At 37.6% G+C, this 22,879-nt stretch overlaps 1 protein-coding gene across 3 annotated transcripts in view; it reads left to right on the top strand.

Moving 5' to 3' along the window:
* SYNE3 (spectrin repeat containing nuclear envelope family member 3) overlaps positions 1-22,879 on the top strand; it is a 91,856-nt gene that overhangs the window by 55,235 nt on the left and 13,742 nt on the right. For all 3 annotated transcript variants that reach the window (XM_087952133.1, XM_087952135.1, XM_087952134.1), the window contains exons 10-17: positions 102-245; positions 1,681-1,815; positions 4,434-4,583; positions 6,140-6,303; positions 8,499-8,580; positions 10,052-10,204; positions 11,519-11,668; positions 12,854-12,892. In XM_087952133.1, coding sequence (XP_087808259.1) covers positions 102-245; positions 1,681-1,815; positions 4,434-4,583; positions 6,140-6,303; positions 8,499-8,580; positions 10,052-10,204; positions 11,519-11,668; positions 12,854-12,892 — 1,017 coding nt within the window. The remainder of the gene's footprint in view (positions 1-101; positions 246-1,680; positions 1,816-4,433; positions 4,584-6,139; positions 6,304-8,498; positions 8,581-10,051; positions 10,205-11,518; positions 11,669-12,853; positions 12,893-22,879) is intronic.

Genomic DNA, 22,879 nt, shown 5'->3' with positions numbered 1-22,879 from the left:
TTATTTTCATTCTGATGTACTCACAGGTCTGTGTTGTGAGTTGGCAGAAAGCATTCATGTGCTCAGGACTGGCATGAAATCAGCTTTTTCTCTCTGGCTAGGCTTTGGTATCACAGCACAAAGACTTTGATGCATCCTTCAAGCTTCTGCAAACTCAGCTGTCTGCTCTCAGAGTCAAGCTAAATGCAGAAAAACAACTGCTGCCAGATCTTGTGGGCAAAGAAGCCCGGTTGCAAAGACTAGAGGTAAGTGGCATCAAAAACCATCCAAAAGAATTCTTTTCCAAAATGTGTTATCAACAGTCATAGCCAGCTATGGATGTGATATGTGTCACACAAATGAAAGCCCCCAAGCTGTCATTTTTGGAGCATTAGATTAAAGCAGTGAGACTTGTACCTCCTTGATGTCTTTTCTTGGCTCATATGGCAGCCATTCAGTTTCAATAACACATAATGTCAGCTGGTGCTCCGTTCAAAATCCAAGAAAGAAATACTTAGACTCTTATAATTAGAGAAAAGATATCTTTTACTGGAAATCAGTGGTAGCAACAAGAAAATTCTGAATCTGGGGAAATAGGCACGTACATCACATATATCAAGGGAGTGAAATGTTCCCACCCCCAATAGTTCAAATGGTTCTTCCAATTAAAAGTTGTGAACTTCAGCATGTGGACATATCCAGGTGGTGATGATTAGTTGACCTTGGCTTACTCAGATAAAGGTTTGCAGTTGCGCAGAGAAGAGAAAGCTAAGCAGGAATTAAAAACCCTCCCCAGGTTATACAATATCAGTTAGTAACACTTTCAGCTCACGACCCATACATTTCCCCCTTCCACACACACACACACCCCCGTTACTCATGACAGCCAGAAAGAAGCAAAGGAAAGGAGGAAGATCTTGAAGGCTGACACATATTAAAATCTTGAAACTGTATGGCTGCAGTGTGAAAAAGGTGTGGTTCCTGTAAGGAGGCATCAACTGGTACAGGAACCATATCCATTTCTCTGCCACAACACTTTTTCCATTTCGGAACAAAATAGATGTACATCCCTAAATTCCCAGTGGCAAAGCTTACTTGGATATTCTTGAAGCAATCAGCCATTCTGTTTAATCTACCTCATAAGATTTATGAGTTTGTTGTGAAGCTTAAGGAAAAGAGGAACAGTGTAATTGGCAAAGATGGGATGAAAAAGTAAGGCATACATTAAAGGAATAAACATCTCCAAATTAAGTTTCATTTGCTAGTCCTCACCTGTGTTGCCATCTGTCTGGATGTTTCTGATCCTATCTTGACAGATGAAGAACCAAGACCCTATAAGATGTGGAATCTTAAAATAAGTGTGTTAAACCAAACCAAAAAGTACACAAACCAATAGAGGAAAAGCATGATAAAATTAAGATAGAACCTCCCCCACATTGCAAATTTATTCCAGTGGGTTATGTTGCAGAGTAGAGTCTAGCTGGTAGATTATTCATTTTTCTGCAGCTCCAGTTAAAAATATAGTTAGCAGGATTAGGACTTTTACTTGTAGATTATCCTCTGAATCTATCCCTTTGACATGCAACAATGTGTATTTTCAAGCAGGTTCTTTTGTTCTTTTAAGATGTTTTCAAGTATGCAATGATTCCTTGAACAGCATCCTGCATGGCAACTTATTCAAAATGTAATTTTATTCTACAGAGCATTCAAGGACACCTGGATGAATGTGCAATCCAAATGGAAGAACTAGAGAAATTTGTTCAGTCAGACCCAGCACAGATGCATAAAATAAAACAGTGTTCTTCTGACTATCAAATACTTAAGAGATCATTGGAGGTAACTCATTTTGGTGAAGGATTCTCAAAAGATGGCAGCACTCAGCTAATCTTTTCTGGGCTCAGAAGCTAAGCAGAGTCAGGTCTTGTTAATACTTAAATGGGAGACATTCAGGGAATCCCAGACACCAAAGAAGACAATGACAAATCACTTACTGTTGCTAAGATGAATACATAAAAGGGTCCAAAAAACCAGCAGGAACTGAACTCAACTTGAAGGAGTTTTTTTCCTAACTTTTTCCTAAACTGCATGATTTTGCCCTGATGCATGTCTATGGAGATTCTCAGTCATTCTTTCAAAAGGCAACTGGGACTTTCTTTATTTTTCTTTGAAGACGTTTCACTTCTCAACCAGTGCAGCAATGGTTGCATTGGTGCAACAACTGCTACTCATGCTTGTTAGATGAGAGCCAAGCAGAAAAACATGTTCATCAGCCCATACAACCTGCATCTTTTCTTGTGGCTTATAATGGACCCTTATGATAGGGTTTCTACTCCTCTTGGGATTCCAAACATGCAGAAGAAAATGTGGGGTAAGACCCCAATTTTCATGATAATAATAACAGTTCTTTGGTAAATACAAGTAAGTAAAATGGTCCACCTCTATAGGCCCTTCCACCAATCATTATGGAGATGTTACCGTTATGGAGATGTTGTCTCCAGGTCTTTTAGTGGTTTTTCAGACATGCTCCAAATGGAGATGAATCGTGGGGCAAAGTCCAGGGCCCCATTATTCAGGAGATAATGTTTGGGCAAATAATGGGTGGAATAAAATGGTTTTATTTATTGTATGTATTAAATTTTATGCCACCCATCTCACAATAAAGTGAATTCGGGCAGCTGGATTTATGCTAATCCTAATAATATTACTTAGACTTATATATAGCTTCACAGTGCTTTATAGCCCTCTCTAAAGTGGCTAGTGATGAATCTTGTATTGGTATTTTCCATTATAATTCAGAAGGTAACTGTGATATGGGAAGAAATGGGAGTCTATGTAGTAAATTTATGTTTATTACATGTTATGTAAAATTTTCTAGGTAAAATGATTGCTCTGTCTAATGATAGAGCTTGGAGTATGTAATTTTATCAATATCATTGGTCCACTACCAAGAAGTTATTTAGTGATGGACGTTTAGCGATTGAAGTTGTTGCTATGTGATCTAAGCGTTTCACTTGCAAATGATGAATAAATCAAGCTGCTTTTACCAAGTCAAGTTGACTTTTGATAAAGCAAAGATGACGACTGCAGTCATTTGATTCGGAGTAATTAAAACAATGTAGAAGCACAATAAAAATTAAGTATTAATATATTATTAGAAAAGCAGTGTTTTCTTTAGCTGCATTTCCTTTACATTAGAAAGAGATGCATAAGGCATTTTTATTTGTGGAGCACCACTCTGTGGCCAAATTCAGATTTGCAATTCTAGATATATTTTTTGCTAATGAAGGTAAAATTGTGTTAAATATTCATTCACTTTAGCAGACTACTTCAGATTTTTTTTTAATTTAGTGAAATTCTTTTTCTTAATAAGAAAACAATTTATAAAATGAAGATAGAATATGAATCTGAAACTTATAAAATGTGCAGTACTGTCTTATGCATGCCTATGTGGATGGAAGTGGTATTAGGTTCAATAGAATGAGCTCCTAAGGCAGGGGTGTCAAACACAGCCACACCCACTCTCAGTATAGCGAGGGGGGGGGAGTTGCAAGTTTGACGCCCCTGTCCTAAACACTGCAGCCTTCTATTAGTGATTGCCTTCACTTATTGCCCGCAAATGGAACTGGCACTCTTGCTAAGTGATGTGGATGTAAAGTGAAAAATTACATATCAGAGCTTGACTTATGACAGTAGTTCCAGCTGTGATCATTAGCAAATCACCCACAGTTGTTAAATGTGATGTCACATGACCACAACTTGCAACTTTCTGCTGACTTCCTTATTCACATTGCTGATCAGAAGCCAGCTGTGAGGGTAATAAATAATAACCAGGTGATTGAAATGTAGCCCAATAACCAGGTAACCCTGCAACCATTGTAAATGCACACTGATTACCAAGTGCCCAAATAATACCCACATGACTGCAGAGATGCTGCAATGGCCACAACTTCAACCACCAAACATACTACAAGTCTCTTTTTTCAGTGCCATCACAACTTTGACCGATCGCTGAATGAGTGGTTAGTAAAAAAGGACTACCTGTATTTTGATTTTGATAACTTACAGCAGGGCTGTCAAACTCCCAGGCCACGGGCTGGATATGTCATGCACTAGCCATGCCCACACTCAGTTTAGCGAAAGGGGGAAAATCTTGATACATCACGTGATGCTGCCGTGACACGAGTTTGACACCCCTGACTTATAGCATCCTTTAGAGTTGTTGAGCTGATAAAAAACAGTCCTCATTAATATCAACACAATCTGGCTGAATGATTCTAGAAGATGCTGTAAGCCACTGTTAAGATCCTGTCTTCTTCTTAGTATGTTCATTTTGGGTATGATGATAAGGTATCTTTTGGAAGTTGAAAGGTTCTACACAATTTTTTTGATCCAAAGAAAGAAATCCCATGAGTTCCCCTATTTATGATGACTGGTCTTCCTGTTGTTCTTTGCAGACCATGATTGCACAAAGTAAGCAACATATTCAGAAACACTGGGCTTTTAATGACAAATTATCAGATCTCCAACAGTGGCTTACCGTGACCAAACAGAAACTGGAATATTACTGTGATGCTACAACTCATAATGCAATTTTGGACTTGGAGGTAAAGAACATTTCTTCTCTTGTGAGATTATTAGCAAGCTTTCCAATGGGTAGAAATATGAGGATTTAGCTGAGGTTTACATTTCACCTACTGCCTTGGAATCAGCAAAATATTTGCAAGGTGCCATGTTACTGTTTTTCAAAAGTACTATTTATTTTGAATTACACTGTTTTTAAAGACCAAATTGAACACTAAGAACAAGACATTTATATACATTCTGTATTATGGAAGTTGAATTAATATGTAGTTCATACAACAGTATAAAAATGGGATCTCCAGATTTAGAGACTATGCTCCTAAATGTCATTGCTCAGAAGCCATATTATTTGAAGTATGTTACTTTACATTTCTTCTTGGTTGATTTTTTGACATCACATCTGATATCACCAAGAAAAAAAATTATTAAACTATTTATCAATGAAGGATACAATGATCTGTCAAAATTGTATATTCTAGAAGGCTGCCAAGGTACAAACAGATTACTCTTACTAGAAGCTTGAAATGATTACTTCCAAGATTGTTGAAACTTAGACCAAAAGCCACTTGTGGCCTTAACATTGTTCAATCCTCATTACATATTTAAAGGGGGCCTTGGTCTGATTCAGAATAGTATTTCTACTGTTCTTAGACATAGATCCCTCACATCCCAGACATAAACTGTTTCAACTCCTTCCCTCAAAACGACTTTATGGAGCACTGCACATCAGAACAACTAGACACAAGAACAGTTTTTTCCCAAAAGCCATCACTCTACTAAACAAATAATTCCCTCAACACTGTTCAACTATTACAAGTCTGCACTACTATTACTGTTAATCTTCTCATCAACTATTACAAAGTCTGCACTACTATTACTGTTAATTTTCTCATCATTCCTTATCACCCATCCCCTCCTACTTGTGACTGTATGACTGTAACTTTGTCACTTGTATCCTTACGATTTATATTGACTGTTTCCTAGTATGATTTGAATGCTTATTTATACCCTATGACTATCATTAAATTTTGTACCTTATGATTCTTGATGAATGTATCTTTTCTTTTATGTATACTGAGAGCATATGCACCAAGACAAATTCCTCCTTTGTCTAATCACACTTGGCCAATAAAGAATTCTATTCTATTCTAGAATTTGTCATCAATACATAGGATTCCATTAATAACATTTGGCAGCTTTTCATAGTAAATGGCAAAGATCCTGCTCTGGATATGCACTTTGTCTTTCATTTATATTAATGAAACAAATGCTACAAATGTTAACAAAATTTAGATTGAATCAGAGCTAAATAATGATCCTAAACATTCATTCTCATGTATCATCTACATTGATTTGGAGTGCTTGGTGCTCTCTTAGCTCGGTGGCTTTCTTGCAAACGTATCATTACCAAGCTAGGTAACATCATCAGTGCACTGATCATTGCCTAGTTTGGTAATGAAACACCTGCATCTGAAAACCACCAAGCTCAGGGAGCACCAAAGACCCCACAGTTCAACTGTGAACTGCAAATATTCTCTTCCATCAATACATTGATGTGTTTGTATCTTGTGCCTTTTAGAGATTACAAACTGAGTTTCCAGGTAGAGAGATCCAGTTACATCTCATTGAAGCCCATGGGCATTTGGTTATAAAAGACACTTCTCCAGAGGGAGCTGTTAATATCCAAACTGAAATGAAGAAGTTGAAGGATTCATTCAAGTTTCTTGAAAACTTAATGTCAAAGTAAGAGGTTCTTGCACTTTCATTTCAGGAGTTTTTTTGAGGCTAGCTGTAGCTAGCTGGTGAAAAGAGAAAACAAAAGGATGGGGAATATGCAATTTCTGTACTGTCATTTTCTTCTTGTTCAATATTTAAAAGGGGTGTGCAGCTGTTTTTCAGATTGTAGGCTGTGCTGGCTCCAGTTTATTTATTATTTATTTATTACATTTCTATCCTCCTGCATTCCCACTGGACCCTTAGCAGTGTTAAGAATACAAACATTAAAACATCAGAATTAATAAAATCCAGGAACAGAAAACGCATCAACCAAACACCAAAAAATTCAAAACATCCAAACCAGTACAAATGAAGAGGTATCAAGTCCCAAACATTCCCCCAAGAGCCTTGTTTTCAACTGCTTAGGAAAGGTAGCTGAGGTCAGGGCTAATCTAATAAACTGAGGGAGCCCATTCCAGATGGCTGACATTGCTACCAAAAAGCAGCCCCTTTGTGCTTCATTCTTCCACACCTCCCAAAATGGGGAACCATCAGTTTTCCAGTAAGAACCAATATATTGAGCCAGTTCTAGTGAGTAAATACCATCCTGAAAATAACTTGGTTCCAAGCCATAAACTACTTTATAAGTTAGAACACCAGCATGTTAAATGGACACCTGAATGTCTGTAGGGAGTCAGCGCAGGCCCATGCCTGGGTATAATATGCTTTGCCCAGTAAACATCAGATAATGCATAGGCGGTTGTGACTAACTGAAACATCCAACTAGTGATTAAATAATGATATATAGAGCTATTACAATAGTCTTAACTGGGGTAAGGATAGAAGTCGCTGCAGCCAGATGTTCTTACTCTTGGTATGGTCACAACCAGCATACCAGGTGAAGCTAAGGAAAGCACCCACTGCTGATCTAACATTACTGAGAGGTTGCCCAAGTCATGGGCCTGCTCCTTCAGAATTATTACTTTTCCATCAGGAGTGGAGCCATCTGAATACCCTGATGAACAAACTGTCTTGCTAGGATTCAGTTTAAGCTTGGTCTGTCCCATCCAGAAGTTCAAAATCTTCAGACAGTACAGCCTGGGTAGAGATGAATGTCGTCACTTGAACTGATAGATAGCCTCACCCAAGGAATTCTTGTAGCTACCAAACAGTAGTGTGGAGAGATCCCTGTGGATCCCCACAAGGAAACAGCCAGCCAGTCAATTTCTCCTCTTCCACCACCATTGACTAGAAATGCCTACTGAGAAAGGAGCAGAACCACTATAAAAAAGTTTCCCCAGCCCCCAACCTTTAAAGATGCTCCAGAAGGATATCACGATTGATGGTACTGAAAGCTGCAGAATGATCTGAAAGGCTCAGGGCAGGTACATTATCTCCATTCAGATCCCACTAGGAGACATCTGTTAACACGATTAAGACTGTCTCCATTCCGTGCCCTGGAATAAGCAATAACCAGCATCTGGAAGCAAGCCAGAAATACTGCAACACCCAGAGCGGAGTGTTATATGAACATACCAAAGCATGCCCATCATTGCCTGTACTTCTGCTTTCTGAATTGGCTGAAACTTCAGGTGATCTTTGAGGGCAGCCCTGTGTGGAATGTATTTCAGTAATAGGGCCATGAACTAACCAAGGCATGAGTGACTTATCAAAAAGGCAGATACATATAAACACATTATGCTACATAACTTGTGAGATCTTCTCTTGACTTGTACTCTCATGTTTTTGAAATACAATCTGATCACAATCTTTTGTTAATGGTTTGTTCCTTTTTTAGCTTAGCCTAAATCAGATGAGTCCAACCTACAGCCCGTGGGCTGCATGTGTTCCTGGATAACTTGTAATGCAGCCACACAAGATATAAAAAAATATTAAAATGAAAGGAAGTTTGTTATTTATATACATTAACTAAATTATATATTTTATATGTGGCACAAGACAATTCCTCTTCATGCAATATGGCCCAAGCAAGCCAAAAGGTTGGACACCAATGACCTAAATGATCCCTGCCTTTATAGCTTGCTGTTATGTGAGACCACTCTCAATTGTTCAGTAAATCATAGTTAAAAATCCTGGCCTGGTGATATATGTGAAGCAAAGCACCGAGTCAGTATATTCACAAATGTTGTTTGTACTACGTTAAGAATCTTCCTCTCTTCAGTTGTTATGTTGCTAATTTTAGTCTCTTTCCATCCAAATAGGACAGCAGTTGATGTGAATAAGAAGATAACCTGTTTAGAGAAAATGCGAGTTGAAAAAGTGGATGTTTCTGAGCACTTATTGGTGAGAAAACCATATAGGCTTAATGAAATATAGATAGTCCTCAGCTTACAACTATTCCTTCAAAGTTACAACGGCACTGAAAGAAGTGACTTACGAATCTTTTTCATACTTACAACCATTGCAGCAGCCCCACAATCGCCTGATCAAAATTTGGTTGTTTGGCAACTGGTTCATATTGATGATGGTGTACCAGGGTCATGTGATCACCTTTTGTGACCTTCTGACCAGCAAAGTCAATGGGGAAACCAGATTCACTTAACAACCGTTTTAGTCACTTAACAACTGCAGTGTTTCACTTAACAACTGTGGCAAGAAAGGTAATAAATGGCCTAAATTCACTTAACAAATACCTTGCTTAGCAACAGAAATTTGGGGCTCAATTCTGGTCATAAGTCAAGGATTCCCTGTACTTCTGCTATCTAAAGGTTTAATTGGAATGACCGTTCCATATTGGTAATGAGAGCTATTTATGATGTTAGTGTATCCTAGTTGAATTGGTTAATGCCTTGTTTGAATAGAACAATTTCTTTCCTTTATCCCATTTCTACCACACATTCCATAGTAAAAAGCACATGGCCTCAAAAACCTTGTGCTACTCACATAATTATTTCTAACCATCACAGAAAAGTTACAAAACTGCAGCAGGTTTTTAATTGGTAGCATTTCCAAAGGTCAGATGAAATACATTTTGCCAACTTCCTGAGTAGAAACAGGATTGGATGAGTCCTGTGGCTTCTTTGTCAAAATATTCTGGGAAGGTGATCCTTTGGGACTTCTTTATCAAAAATATAAGCTGTCTTAATCAGTACAGGTTCCAAAACTGGTGCTTTCTTTTCAGATAGCCTCTTCTCATTGGACTTGATTTGTAATAACACAATGTTATTTCTTTCTTTTTAATCTTTGCTTCTATTCAGGATTAAAAGAGACTAAAATTAGCAACATAGCCAAAAGAGGGGAGGATTTTTAATATAGTACAGACAAGCTTTTCTTCCAGTAGTCTGTCACTGCAGGCCCTGGTTGCTTAGTCAGCAATCTTGAGGCCTTTAACTCATTTGTCATCAGACATGTAGAAACTCGAACACCTAGCATGGTTCTTGTTGATCCAGGTGACAACTGATCCGGTATGGGTTTCTGTAAATTACCTCTCACCAAATTGTTTATGGAGAGACAGTCTTCATCCAGCTCCTCTGATGAGACCTATCCAGTATAAGTTGAGCCTCTGACATAGCTCTCATCTTCCTCAGAGCACATTAAGTAATAGTTATTTACCAGTGCAAGTGTATATATATATTGTAAGATGTTACTTTTCAAAATGCTGTCATTTCTCCCTTAGCTCAATCTATCAATTCCTTTCTCTTCTGTACACTAAAAAGCCATTTATTTTCAGAAACTTTGTGTATATACGAAAGAGATGTTTTATTTTCTTGTTTGCATCTATATTGTATCTTATTCTTTGTTTTCTATAATTCAGAGAAAAGTGGCTAGGGGGGAAGATACCGATGAGCTCCAACTTATTAAGAACTTTGAACAATGGTTGCAAAGAGAAAACAACAAGCTATCTAAAATTCTTGCCTTGAATCCATCAAACAATGAAGAGGTCAAGGCAAGATATAGCAAGCTAAAGGTTAGTTCAATCCCAGAATTTCCATATTAACCTTGCATTTTGATATCTATTGTATCTATTGATGGCTGAATTGGTGGCTATAAAATGCATTGTTGGGGAGAAAAATTGTGGCTATAGGCAAGTACTTAATTATAATCCAAACAGACCCATGAATCTGATCTGATTTTTCCTTCCCCAAAACGACCAGCCTCATTCTTAGATCTGATCCCTTGATCAATACAGATCCAAGAGTACCTCAGAGTCTATATTTTAAGGTAATTGAAAGACTTATAAATACTAAACATGAAGCACCAAGACAGGGAATGACATTGTATTATATGTTTATGCTTTAACATATTTGTGGAACTGTAATCCTGTTTCAAATTTTTCTGCTTGAAAATATTTCTGAAATTCCTCCAATGTGTACTACTATTGGAGCTTGCTTCTGCTTTGCTGATATGCAGTGAGAATCTGCCATGAACTATGGAGAAGGGTGATGAAAGGGGGCATGCTTGGGAAAATGAAAGTAGATTCTGTGCCATCTCAAGAAGCTGCTTCAAGGTCACTCAGCTTGAAGAAGGAGGGGAGTGGCATACCAGAGCACAATTGAACTGACCATTAGAAAAACAGTTCGCAAGGCTTTAATTGGTAACCTTGGGGTAGGAAATGAAAGTTAAGGACGGAAAAGTATAACAGGGATTTTGGCTCACTGCAATACACTTTATCTCTAATAAAATATACCTTTGTCAGCAAATGGAGCCAAGGGTTGTTTTCTAATTAGAGGCTTAGGTTTGTGCCAGGTCTGATACTATCCATAAATATAAACCCCTATATCTTTTATTGGCAGATCTCTCTTCATTCCCTCTATCAAAGATGATTAGGGGCCTGGATGCTAAAATATATAAAGAATGGTTGCTGGAACTGGGTATGTCTAGTCTGATGAAAAGAAGGACTAAGGGTGACATGATAGCAGTGTTCCAATATCTCAGGGGCTGCCACAAAGAAGAGGGAGTCAAGCTATTCTCCAAAGCTCCTGAGGGCAGGACAAGAAGCAATGGGTGGAAACTAATCAAGGAGAGAAGCAACTTAAAACTAAGGAGAAATTTCCTGACAGTTAGAACAATTAATCAGAGGAACAACTTGCCTCCAGAAGTTGTAAATGCTCAAGCACTAGAAGTTTTTAAGAAGAGAGTGGATAACCATTTGTCTGAAGTTGATGTAGGGTATCCTGTCTAAGCAGGGGGTTGGACTAGAAGACCTCTAAGGTCCCTTCCAACACTATTATTCTATTCTATTTTATCAAGCCTTCAATGTTAATACCTCTTTTCCCTACAGGAGCTTCAGTTAAGGGTCCCTGAAGGTCAACATCATTTTGAAGAACTTCTCCATCTTCAACCAGTTGGCCGGAACTGGGATGAACTAGAGGAATTGCGTTACCAATGGATGCTCTACAAGTCCAAACTGAAGGACTCCAATAACACATTGGTAAATTTGATGATCTGGGGACAATTAAAAGCATGATTGTGAATTTCTTCCAATTATTCTGTACATTCTTAAATTTTATTTTAAAATTGTTCTATACACTGCCTCTTGCCCAACAGAACAACTATGTTTAATATAAATCTGGTAAACCCACTCAAAAATTACCTAGGATCAAATATTATAGAAAATACAGAACAGTTCATCTCATAGTAGTTATTGCAAAATCCTTGGCAGCTTTACACTAGTGGAACAGCAAATAGCCTTTTTATGAAAAAATCTTCCATGTTTCTTCCCTCAAAAATTTACTCTTATTTTGATTGTTTAGTGTTATGTATACACATTAAATAGCTGCCATTAGTATCTATACTTCCCAATGGAAAGGTGGAAAATACATGTCCCAGAAGTTTTTAATACTGTAGCACTCAGCAGTCCCAACCAGCATGGGCAGCTGTGAAAAATATTAATTTGCAACATCTGGAGGGATACAGCCTTCTTTCCATGATGGAATATGATTTGTATAACATTTCTAGCTTAGTACACTAAATTCATTCCAGTGGCTCCTCCTTGTAAACTAGAGGAATTATGGCATGTTACTATGCCTTGTTATTTTATACATATCATTTGGAAAAAGATGAAAAAGAGATGCTAAGTATATATTCTATGGCACTTTTGTTTAGTGTCCTCAGACCCAACACCACTCAGTTTGTTGACGTTGTAAACTTGAATTTCTTGGCCAGTTTTGCCTTTGGCTGGTCTGGTTCTAATCTTTGCTTTCTGATATTTAGAAAGTAAACCTTGTTTTATTAGGTGCAGAGTATTTTGTTTTTCTCAATACCCACGTTTGAATTAAACATATTTTAAAAATGGGAAAAATATGCCTAATAAGATAATACATGAAAAAGTTAATGTTCCTGCAAAGTAATATCATATCAGTAGGGGTCAGTAATACCTAAGTCATTTCTGTCTTAAACTGATGTCTGATTTAAATTGTTAAGAAACCAAACCATTTAGAATTTAAATGGTATGGTACTATAAAAATCATTAGATAAATTGCCTGCTCTTCTAAGTCATCCAAATGAAGACATTTTTTAAAACAGAATCCCACTCTGTGAAGTAAGTGTTGCACTTTAAATTGTACTAGGAATCTTTTTGATTAATGCTTTAAAAAAATTGTGTCTTTTTAAACAGATGACAAGCTATTTCAAAGAACCAAACCCATTCAGAAAGGTAAGGCTGTTTTTGTCCACAAGAAAAAGGTAGGAGGGATGTGTACATACCATACATACATACATACATACCGTACATACATACATACATACATACAAACATACATAATATTGTATTACATATGCACATGCTTTAGAGATTCTTGAAGTAAAATTATTTTGTTATGGAAAATATAATTGTTGAATTATTCCTTTAAATTAGATGGCAGTTAGATGGCCATTATCTTTTGGTTTAGGTAATTATAGGTAATAGATATATTTCTTGATCACTGTTTCCAGAGTTGAAAAATAATGATGTTCTTGATAAAGACAAAATAATAGTTGGCATAGAGCTATGGAAAGTGTTTGTTTCTTTGGGTGTTTAAGTACATATAAACTGTAGTGCAAGTTTGCCTTTTCTTAGACAAAGAGGACTTTATCTCTTTGTTCCCAAAAGTTTATGCTGTGGATAGAAGAGGAACTAAATTAGACTTCAACAAACAGCTTGTCTGAAAAATTTCCAGATAAGCCGTCAATAACTATTAGTTCTCAGTAGACCAGCCATGTAATCCTAATACTTTAACATTTATAATTTCCATGTTAGCTTGGATTCATTATCTCAATAACTTTATGTCCTGCTTCATCCTTTGTACTTCTGTGGCCATGTGTAAACTACTTTGGGGTAAATCATGTTTCTTAATAGTATCTAATCATTTGAAGAGTTTACAACCTGCCAGGGGTTAAGTAGGGAATTGACTGATGAGATAGTCAGTCCATGGGAGCTTGCAGACTAGGCATCTCCAAGAAGATGCCGTAGTTGTGAAATTGAAGAGATCTGGAAAACATTAACTGAGAAAATTATTCAGACTGTTGCAATCTCTGATTAGTTAAGCCAGAGGCAGTCAAATTTGGGGGCTGGTATTCATATTTGAAAGCATATTGTGGGTCTCTCACAAGTTAGCTATTACATGGGGAATGTTATCTGAAATATTGCTAAAGTGAATGTGAATAGCAATGCTGAAGTAAGATATCCAAGGGCACATTGGTGCCCTTTTGCATTACGCTGCCTATCTGTGTTGATTCAGACAGAGATTCCTGCCTTAACTTTCATGCAGTGTATCATGCTTTCATACTTCTACCTCTAAGAGTACACATAGGAAACAGCAACATTGATCTTAACTATCCAGTCACAAGCTCTGGTCAAACATCTCAAAATCCAATTATATGCATTACATAATGAATTTTCCATATGGCAAAACCAAGTAGCTCCAGGTCATCTAATGTGGAATTCTCCCTCTTCCTTTTATCACATCTTTTATTTGCCTTCAGATTCATACAACTATTCATATAGGATAGCTCCCTTGAAATCCAAGGTAGTTTTTATTCTCTCTATTAGCCTACTTGCTTTGGATATTTGGGGGGGGGGGGGGTGTTCCTGGAATAATTTTAGATGATAAAATTTCAAAGCCTTTTTCAGGAAACTTCTTTTAGCTACAGATAATTTATGGAAGCAACCAAGGCAGTTATGAAAGTAGTTAACAGCCTTGTTTTATTCCAGGATATAAGAAAATGCAAGAGATTCTTTAAAATGCTGGAAAAAAAGCTATTTATCTCTACCCCCAAATACTTTCCAGTGGCTTTTCCAATGTGTGGTTAAGATGTGAGACTATGATTAAGGAGCCCAACATTCTAATATGCCTTCAGCCATAGAAGCCTACAAGGTGATTTTGGATTCCCTCTTGAGTCCAACTATCCAAAGGGTTGTTTGATGCAGGGAAAATACAAGGAAGCAAATCCATGTGTGGAATATGAATCTCTTAAGTGTTATGAAAAAATACAAGAAAGAAATGCAATAAATCCAGTAAGACATAAAATGATTAGAGAGTATATATTCCCAGAATTCATTGTTTTTGCAGGATTGCTGGCAACATTCCTAATGGGGAAGCTGAAGTCTATGATAATTTCTTTCACATTTATGTCTAGAATCATAAGCCAAGGAGTTTTAGATGCCTTGGCTTCAAATTACCTTTTACATATTGACTTGCCATCTACTGAGATATCGTTGAGTATCTACTGCAAAACCTGAATACACACACACACACACACACACACATACACACACAAAATCTAATTTTACTCATATTAAGGCAAATTATTTAATCCTAATATTTCTGTTAATTTGTTCATTTGTTTGGGGGTGAAGAATCTTCCTGGGATTGAAAGTGACCCAAAAATGATACGACATCTGAGAAATGGAGAACATGGGTTGTAAAATCTACAGTTTTGTATATATTATCGCTCATTTTCAGAAGTAAACCCTGGAATTCTGCAGGGCTTATTCCTAGGTAACGAGGCATTAGATTTCATTCTTAATCAATGTACAAGGACTTAACAGAGAGTTATTTATTTCAACATTTTAAACAAGCCACAGATAATGTCAGGCCTTACATTCCTAGGGTGGATAAAAACTTGCTTTATTTAATTCTGGTTGGAAGGTTGCCAGATATTGAGACAAAAAAAAAATCTTATGAAAAGGGTACCAAACAAAAGTTCAAGGAACATTTCAAGGCCATTTTTCATTATTTATTGTAAGATATATGCATTTTATTTGGCTGTGTGGTTCTGGCTGAGAAGCAATAGTTGCATCTGCCTATAATAGCTAGGATTTTATTAAAAATAGAGGTGACCACGTGCAGTGGAGGCTTATGCATGTTTAGTTGGAAATAATTTCCACTGAGCAAAGTTGTATGTATAGACTGAAATCCCAAGAGAGGGTTTGTACAATCCACCCATGTGAAATACAGTTGGGTAGTTTGTAAATCATTGGGTTGTGACAATTCAGCAATTGGGATCAGGATACATGGTTCAGATTAAAAATATACACTAATGCAATTTTATCATAAACAAGAGACTAGAAGATTAAAATGAGAAATTGAAGATCCTGGATCCTGTGGCTTTTCCATAATTTGACAATGAGCAATAGTTCTTTGGCTTCTTGCATACCTCAGAGCATTGTAAAAACAAGTATAAAAACAATGAGCATTGAGTCCAGGTGTCAATGTATAAAAAAAACCCAGGAGTTATATGCAGAATGGCAAGAAATATAGTAGAGATTGTCATACATTGAGAACAATTTCTAGCACTTGCTGCATTGAAAACAGAGACTCTGGCACTTAGCTGCGGGTTGTTTTTTCCTCTTTTGAAAATAAGAAATTCAGCAATGATAGGAAATCTGTGATCCCTCAACTATGTCTGAATAAAATTCTCTGTACCCTGTATCATTGGCCATGTTGGCTGGGATTGCAGGAATTGTAGTAACAGAAGGTTAGCAAAGGGTTCCTGTAGAACCACAATCATAGTGTTAGCATTGTTTTGCTATCTTTTGTATTAATTTTGTAGGGGAATCAGCATAGATAGCTATTTATATCACTTTGTTATACAGTATGTCTTATTGTATTAAATCTCACTGCATACTTAGTAACACCCCACCCACCCACCCGAGAGCAACAAACTGAGAGGCTCCTTTTCTTGGCATTTCAGTGAGCTTCATGCCAGTTTTGAAATACGTTCTTTAACCACAAGAATTGTGTTCTGATGTATCTAGAGACAAGACTTAAGGAAGGTTAATGAAGACCACTCTTCCCCAACCATTGTCCTCTGGAAGTGTTTAATCTGTGATTTTTAGAACACACAGCTGAAATAGCCAAAAGATTGAGGCTGAAAATTCTGGGAGTCAGCATTCCCAGAGTTTCTGAAGAATGCTGGGTAGAAGAGGCTGATGTAGACAACTCTAATCTAGTCAGATTAAGGGAATGGCTTGGTATAAAGCAGCTGGTTGTAAACCTGAAAGTCCTTGTTATACAGGTAATCCTCAACATACAACTGTAATGCAGCATGCAAATTGTGACAGTTTTAAGCAAGGCAAACATGTGACTGCCTCACCTAATGACCCCCAGTTCTTGTTTATGGAGTTTGTGAACTCCAGATTGATTATACAGTATGGAGGCAACATGGTGCTGTTCCAGAAGCAGGTGCCATTTTGGAGAAGCCAGAATTCATTGCAGCCAGTCCCAAAATGTTGCCATTTCTGGGACAGCACCACATGGCCTCAATGTAGGAAGACTACACAGCAAATTGCCTACTTCCCAAAAGAGATCTATGGAAAAGATAAATGACTGAGCCATAATGAGGGTGTTGTGGGGGGGGGGGCAGTGTGGGACCCAGTGGGTTGGGAAGCAGGCTCAAGACCTTGGGGACCCAGTGGAATGGGATGGGGGGATGTTAGGTGGGGGGACCACTGTAGCATCCCCGTGGTTGGTCATTAAGGCATGCAGTTTGTCAAGCACCCAAATTTTGTTTGCATTACTGCAGGGGTGCAACAGCAGCTGTAACTTTGGGCAGGGATTGTAAATTCTTTTGTTCAGTGCCATCACAATTTTGAACAGTTGCTGAATGAACAGTCATAAATTAAGGACTACCTGTATTGCATCTAACCTTCCCCTGGTCATTCCCCCGTGTTCATTTAAACTTGCTGTGTTCACAGGCCTTCAAAAGGAGGTCTTGGCTTCAGATAGTGCAGTTCTCTGCCCACATCACTAAACTAAGAAAGTAACATTTTGAATGAGTCTCCAATTGTAATAAGCATATGTGCTTCCTACTCCTAGATCCTGCAGCGGCATCACAATGCTGAAGTTGTGACAGCCTGGGCATTTCCATGGTAACTGGCTGAGTTATTAACACAAGATAACAGGCTCTCGCTGATGATCTGGCAAAAACCAAGGGAGAGGGTGGGAGGCCAAGTATTGCAGGAATGCTAAATTTGTAAAGACTTTTTTTTTCTGTGGGTCTAACTTTGGGGTAGTAGAGATTGGTTAGAAAGTTACATCCTGTGGGCAAGAAACAAGTAAAAAGAACATTTCTGTTTATATCCTATCTTTCTGTGCAAATAGGTAGAAGTATGGAGATATATAGATCTCATAACAGGCATGTTTTGGAATAAGACTGAAAATCAATCAGGGCTCACAAACTATATTAAAAATCAGTTACAGATTAGACTCATGCTACATTTAATTCTATGCAGGTTGATCATGAAAAAAGATTGTAGGCATAGGCAATCTGTTGTAGTTTTTTCCACCCTGTTTGGAAAAAAAGGAGGAATATAAATTGAATTAATATTTCCATTATTTATGTCTAATCTGGCTCAAAGTCAGGGCTTTCCCTGAAAAGTCCCAATCTCTTACCTTCTTGAAATTTCAGTAAGATGAGCTGTCCTTCTTGCTAAGATTCAGGATCATTTGTAATGGGAAGCACTAATGGCAGAGGTGGTATTCAGCAGGTTCTGACCAGTTCTGGAGAACCAGTAGCGGAAATTTTGAGTAGTCTGGAGAACCGGCAAATACCACCTCTGACTGTATCCTTCTCCTGCCACACCCACCAAGCCACACCCACAGAACCAGTAGTAAAAAAATTTGAATCCCACCACTGACTAATGGAGAAATACCTTGATTCACCCTCTTTGGTGATAATATGCTTCCTGAGGATTGGAGGGCAGTCCTTATTTTTTTTTTTACTTGTTTCTTTTGTGCTCATATTACTTACTGTTCAGAGGAAATGCAACTTGTAATATTTCCTGTAAGCCACCTTGAATGGCTGCGAGTGGGAGGCAATATAATTTTTTCAAATAAATGAAAACAAATAACCACAGTTACTTATGTTTACTGATTATTACAGTATTTGTTAAATTTATTTACTGCCTATCTCACCATGGAACTACCCTAGGCAGCTTACAACAGTAAAAAGAACGAAATAATAAAAAATGTCAACAAATAAAAGCAAAGCAAAGGAAACAATAAAAATAAAGCTTACCTTTTAGCTTATCTGAGGACTCAAAGAAAATGACAACAATAAATCCAAGTACAAAAGATATGACAAAGTTTTAAAGAATATAAAACACCACTGTAAAATCCACTAAAGTCAGAATCTTAAAACTAAGTTTAATATTCAAAGTGGGGCCAGGTATAGCTTTCCCCATCACAGTGCTAAAGAAAAGGGAGTTGCTGTATTTGGAGCCACTCAAAGGAGAGCATGAACTGACAACTTGGATGTTACGTAGTCCTTGACTTGTAAGAGTTCGCTTAGTGACCATTCGAAGTTACAACAGCACTGAAAAAAAGGGACTTATGACTGTTTTCACAGTTACAACCTTTGCAGCATCCCCACAATCATGTGATCAAAGTTTAGATGCTTGGCAACTGGTTCATATTTAGGATGGTTGCAGTGTCCCGGAATCACATGATCACCTTTTGCAACCTTCTGACAAGCAAAGTCAATGGGGAAGCCAGACTCACTTAACAACAGTATTACTAACAACAGTAGTGATTAATAAATGCAGTGATTCACTTAACAACTGTGGCAAGAAAGGTTGTAAAATGGAGCAAAACTCAACAACTGTCTCAGCAATTGAGTTTGGGCTCAATAAGTTGAGAAGTACCAGTATGTGCCAGCCTGATATGACAGCTGACAGTCGTGGAATTTCTATAGGTAGCTCTTGTCACTTAACCAGTAATCAAGTATCAGATTACAAAAGAAAGCATTTTCAGAAGTGTTGTCAGGCCCTTGGTAGAGTCGGACTCTGAGAGAGAGGAGGAACAGCCAACAGGGAGTGGAGGTGTGGCTCCGGAGGTTGTGGAGGAGGCTGTGGAAGGGCAGAAGCCAGCTAGGCAGTCAGAGGAAGAACCAGGGCCATCCCATCTTCATCCTAGGACATGCAGGGAGGAACAGAGAAGGAAACAACTTGGCTTACAAGAGAAGAAGTGGCCATGATTCTCCTCATTATTTTCAGCTGGGGAGAACAGTATATAAGAGAGACAGTTACAACACAGCATTGCCAGAAGCAAAGCATGTTTTATTTTGGGCTGAAGTTATCTTGATTGGCGTCCTTCCAACAGACTGTGCCTTGTTATCTCCTTGAAGTTGATAATTATTTATCCTGGTCCGTTGTGGAATTTCCTTCATTGTAGTTTGTTTTGGGTTTTTTATTTCACCTCTATCTGCTCATTAAGTTCAGACTGTATTGCTTTCTTTTAAATACTATTTTGAGTAAGTTTTATCTCCAACTGAGAATTATTGAACAGTAGGGCCAAGTTGGAGGCATTAAAGGACATTTATTTACATTTTGGATTTTGTTACATTTGTGTTACACTCCGGGTCATCACAAGTGTCTTCTATTCCAGTTCCCAATTTGCTGGAATTCATATTCCATAATTTCCCTCCATCTGCTGATCAAATTTGTCTTGCAAAGCTATAAATGTGAATATAGTGATGATACGAACTCAAATCGTTAGTTCGTATGCTTTTTTTCTTATTTTGCCTCTTGCCTACTCCTCCTCTTCCTCATTTACATTTAGTATAGCCACCCCCCACTCCAAAAGACTTTTAGGTCAAGGTTGTTTGCACAAATTCTGTTGCTGACAGCTTAACCATTTGATGTTTTCTTCTTGGGTCCCAAGAGCAAATGAGTTAAGAAACTAACTGCCTAATTTATTCACTTAAGGCTAGGAAAATTGATGTCCAGTTGTCAAGGACATAAAGGTCATTACATTTTTAAAAACCTCAGTGAGATTCAGGATTGGTATTGCAAAGAAAATACAAAAGATTATTATCAGAACATCAAGAATTCAGTGTTCAAGAGATAGGTCATTCTACGAGCATCTGCCTCTTATGCTTCAAGATTAAGACAACTTTGATTCAGATGCTTTGCATGTTTTATTGAAGTTTCCCAAGCTCTGTTTGAAGTTAAGACTCACTCATTCTGAAATTTCATCAAGAATAAAGGAAACACAGGAAGGGCAATGGACCCAAAATAGCATAACCTTTAAAGCATGGGAATGTTTCATTTCTCTGCTGAGAACTTTACCTGAGAGAAGGCATTACAATCCTTTTGAACTTGGAATTCCCCTACCCCCCTTGTTGCAATATTTTCCCTGCACTGTCTAAACAACACTGCCAAATTGAAATGGATGGATATTTTGATTTCTATTTCTTCAACATCTTAGGAATCAAACGTTCTTCATCCTAATTCCTGACAGATGTTTGGGACCACAGCTTCCAGAATCCCCAAAGCCATGTAAATGCGTTCTCAACACGTAAGGAGGGCTCTAGGTCATGAGAAGCTGCTACAGTATACACTTTGGAAATATTCCTTGCCTTAGAGCATAGCCATGCCATAGAAGCAGTGAATCTGGAAAATGTTATTTATAGTATGGCCCTAGAGATTGGTAGGCCAACTCCTGAAACTTGTCTATCCATTTATAGAATTAGTGCAGTGTGCTTTGAGTTGTACAAATAGAAAGGCCCGGTTTATTCCAAAACAGTTCAGTAAGGTTTTCCAGAAAAATGAGAAATTATAATCAATAGAAACTTTCTCAGGTGGTGCATACACTAGCCAAATAATTCATATAACCTCATTCACTTTACGATATGATTGTGCAAAAGTAGCCACTGTTTCCCCTGCTGTCCCCTTGCTCCTATTCTGTGACAAGCAAGCTGCAGAATTTCCCCTCCAGGAAAAGGTTTGGTCAAGCAACCAAGTCAGAGGCAGAGAAGATTAGAGTCACTCTTAGCTCCTCAGAGATTAGCTACTTAGAGCCAGTTTGGTCAAGTGATTAAGGCAACAGGCTAGAAAGTGAGAGACCATGAGTTAAAGTCCCACCTTAGCCAGGAAAGCCACTGGATGACTTTGGATCAGTCATTCTCTCTCAGCCCAAACCAACCTCACAGGTTGTGGTGTGGAAAATAGGAGGAGGAAGGTGTGTTGGATATCCTCATGCCTTATTATTTTTATAACTAACTGAGTTATTTATAAAAATAATAAAGGCAGGACACAAATAAATAAAATGAAAAATAAAGTAAAATAAATAAAACAGCAAATGTAGCCTCCAAGGAGACCTTTTGTGATACCACTGAATTCAATGTGTAAAAGGTGTTACTACATGACTTTGTGATGATTTATATTTTGCATTTCTGCTGTTGTTAAATCTGCTGTTGTTAAAAGAAATCATGATTTGATTTCTTTTCATATAACTTTATTATAATGAGCCATTGCTAAGCAGCATACATAGCCAAGACTACTGAATTGAGTTCAAATTTCACCATCTGTTCCACTTCCTTTTTTTTGTTCCCTGGCAGCCTGAAAAATATAAGATTGTACAAGAATAATAATTTTAAAAGATTATAAAGGGGGGGACTTTCTGCTGCCCAATCAAGTGTTTCTGAGGCTAAACAAGCCAAGTTGAATGATGCCTCAAATGCAGGAAATGCATACAAGAAAGAAACATTTCTGGCAGGAGGAAAGAGTGTGAAATGTGCACTTCTATATAATTAAGTTCCTGCTTGGCATGAAAACCTTTTGGAAAATACTATAGCCAGCACTTGGCAATCACAAAATGAATATTTTTTTAAGAATCCAGTGTTTTCCCTCAAGGCAGAAAAATTGTCTGGAAAAGTTATTTCATAATACAGAATGTTTTCTTAGAGACTGAAGGCCTGGCAAGCTAATACTGAGTTGATCCAGGTTTTTGACTGCTGGAAAGAGGTTGTAGGCACCCCAGAAATGTTTGCCTTTTATGTTCATTAGTTGTTTTCTAAAGGCTGTGGAGTAGGCCACTACAGAAGCTTTGCTTACAGTATTCATACAGAAGATACTATCCAATATAATTTTTAAAAAAGGCTTGCATTATTCAGCAATTGTTGAAAGTTGATTAAAAATCAAATTCCCTATAAACTTACAAGGCATCTAATGTGCAGGGTTTTTAAGGGGAAATTGCATCTGCTGAAGAGATAGCAGTTAATCAAATTGAGCCAGAGAAGAAACAGTGTTTATTTTTGTCCTTTACAGTATTTATAAGGCCACTCCTATCAATTAAGACTCTGGGCAGCAAAGAAATCAAAACCGAAATAGTAATAGCCAAATAGAAACAGTAATATGTGTCCAAAAGAAATGCTCATAATA

The sequence above is a fragment of the Notechis scutatus genome, chromosome 1 (genome assembly GCF_049901735.1).
Source record: "Notechis scutatus isolate UNSWTSFEM ecotype Mainland chromosome 1, rNotScu1.2, whole genome shotgun sequence".
Classification (NCBI taxonomy): Eukaryota; Metazoa; Chordata; class Lepidosauria; order Squamata; family Elapidae; genus Notechis; species Notechis scutatus.
This window is presented reverse-complemented; position numbering and strand designations above follow the sequence as displayed.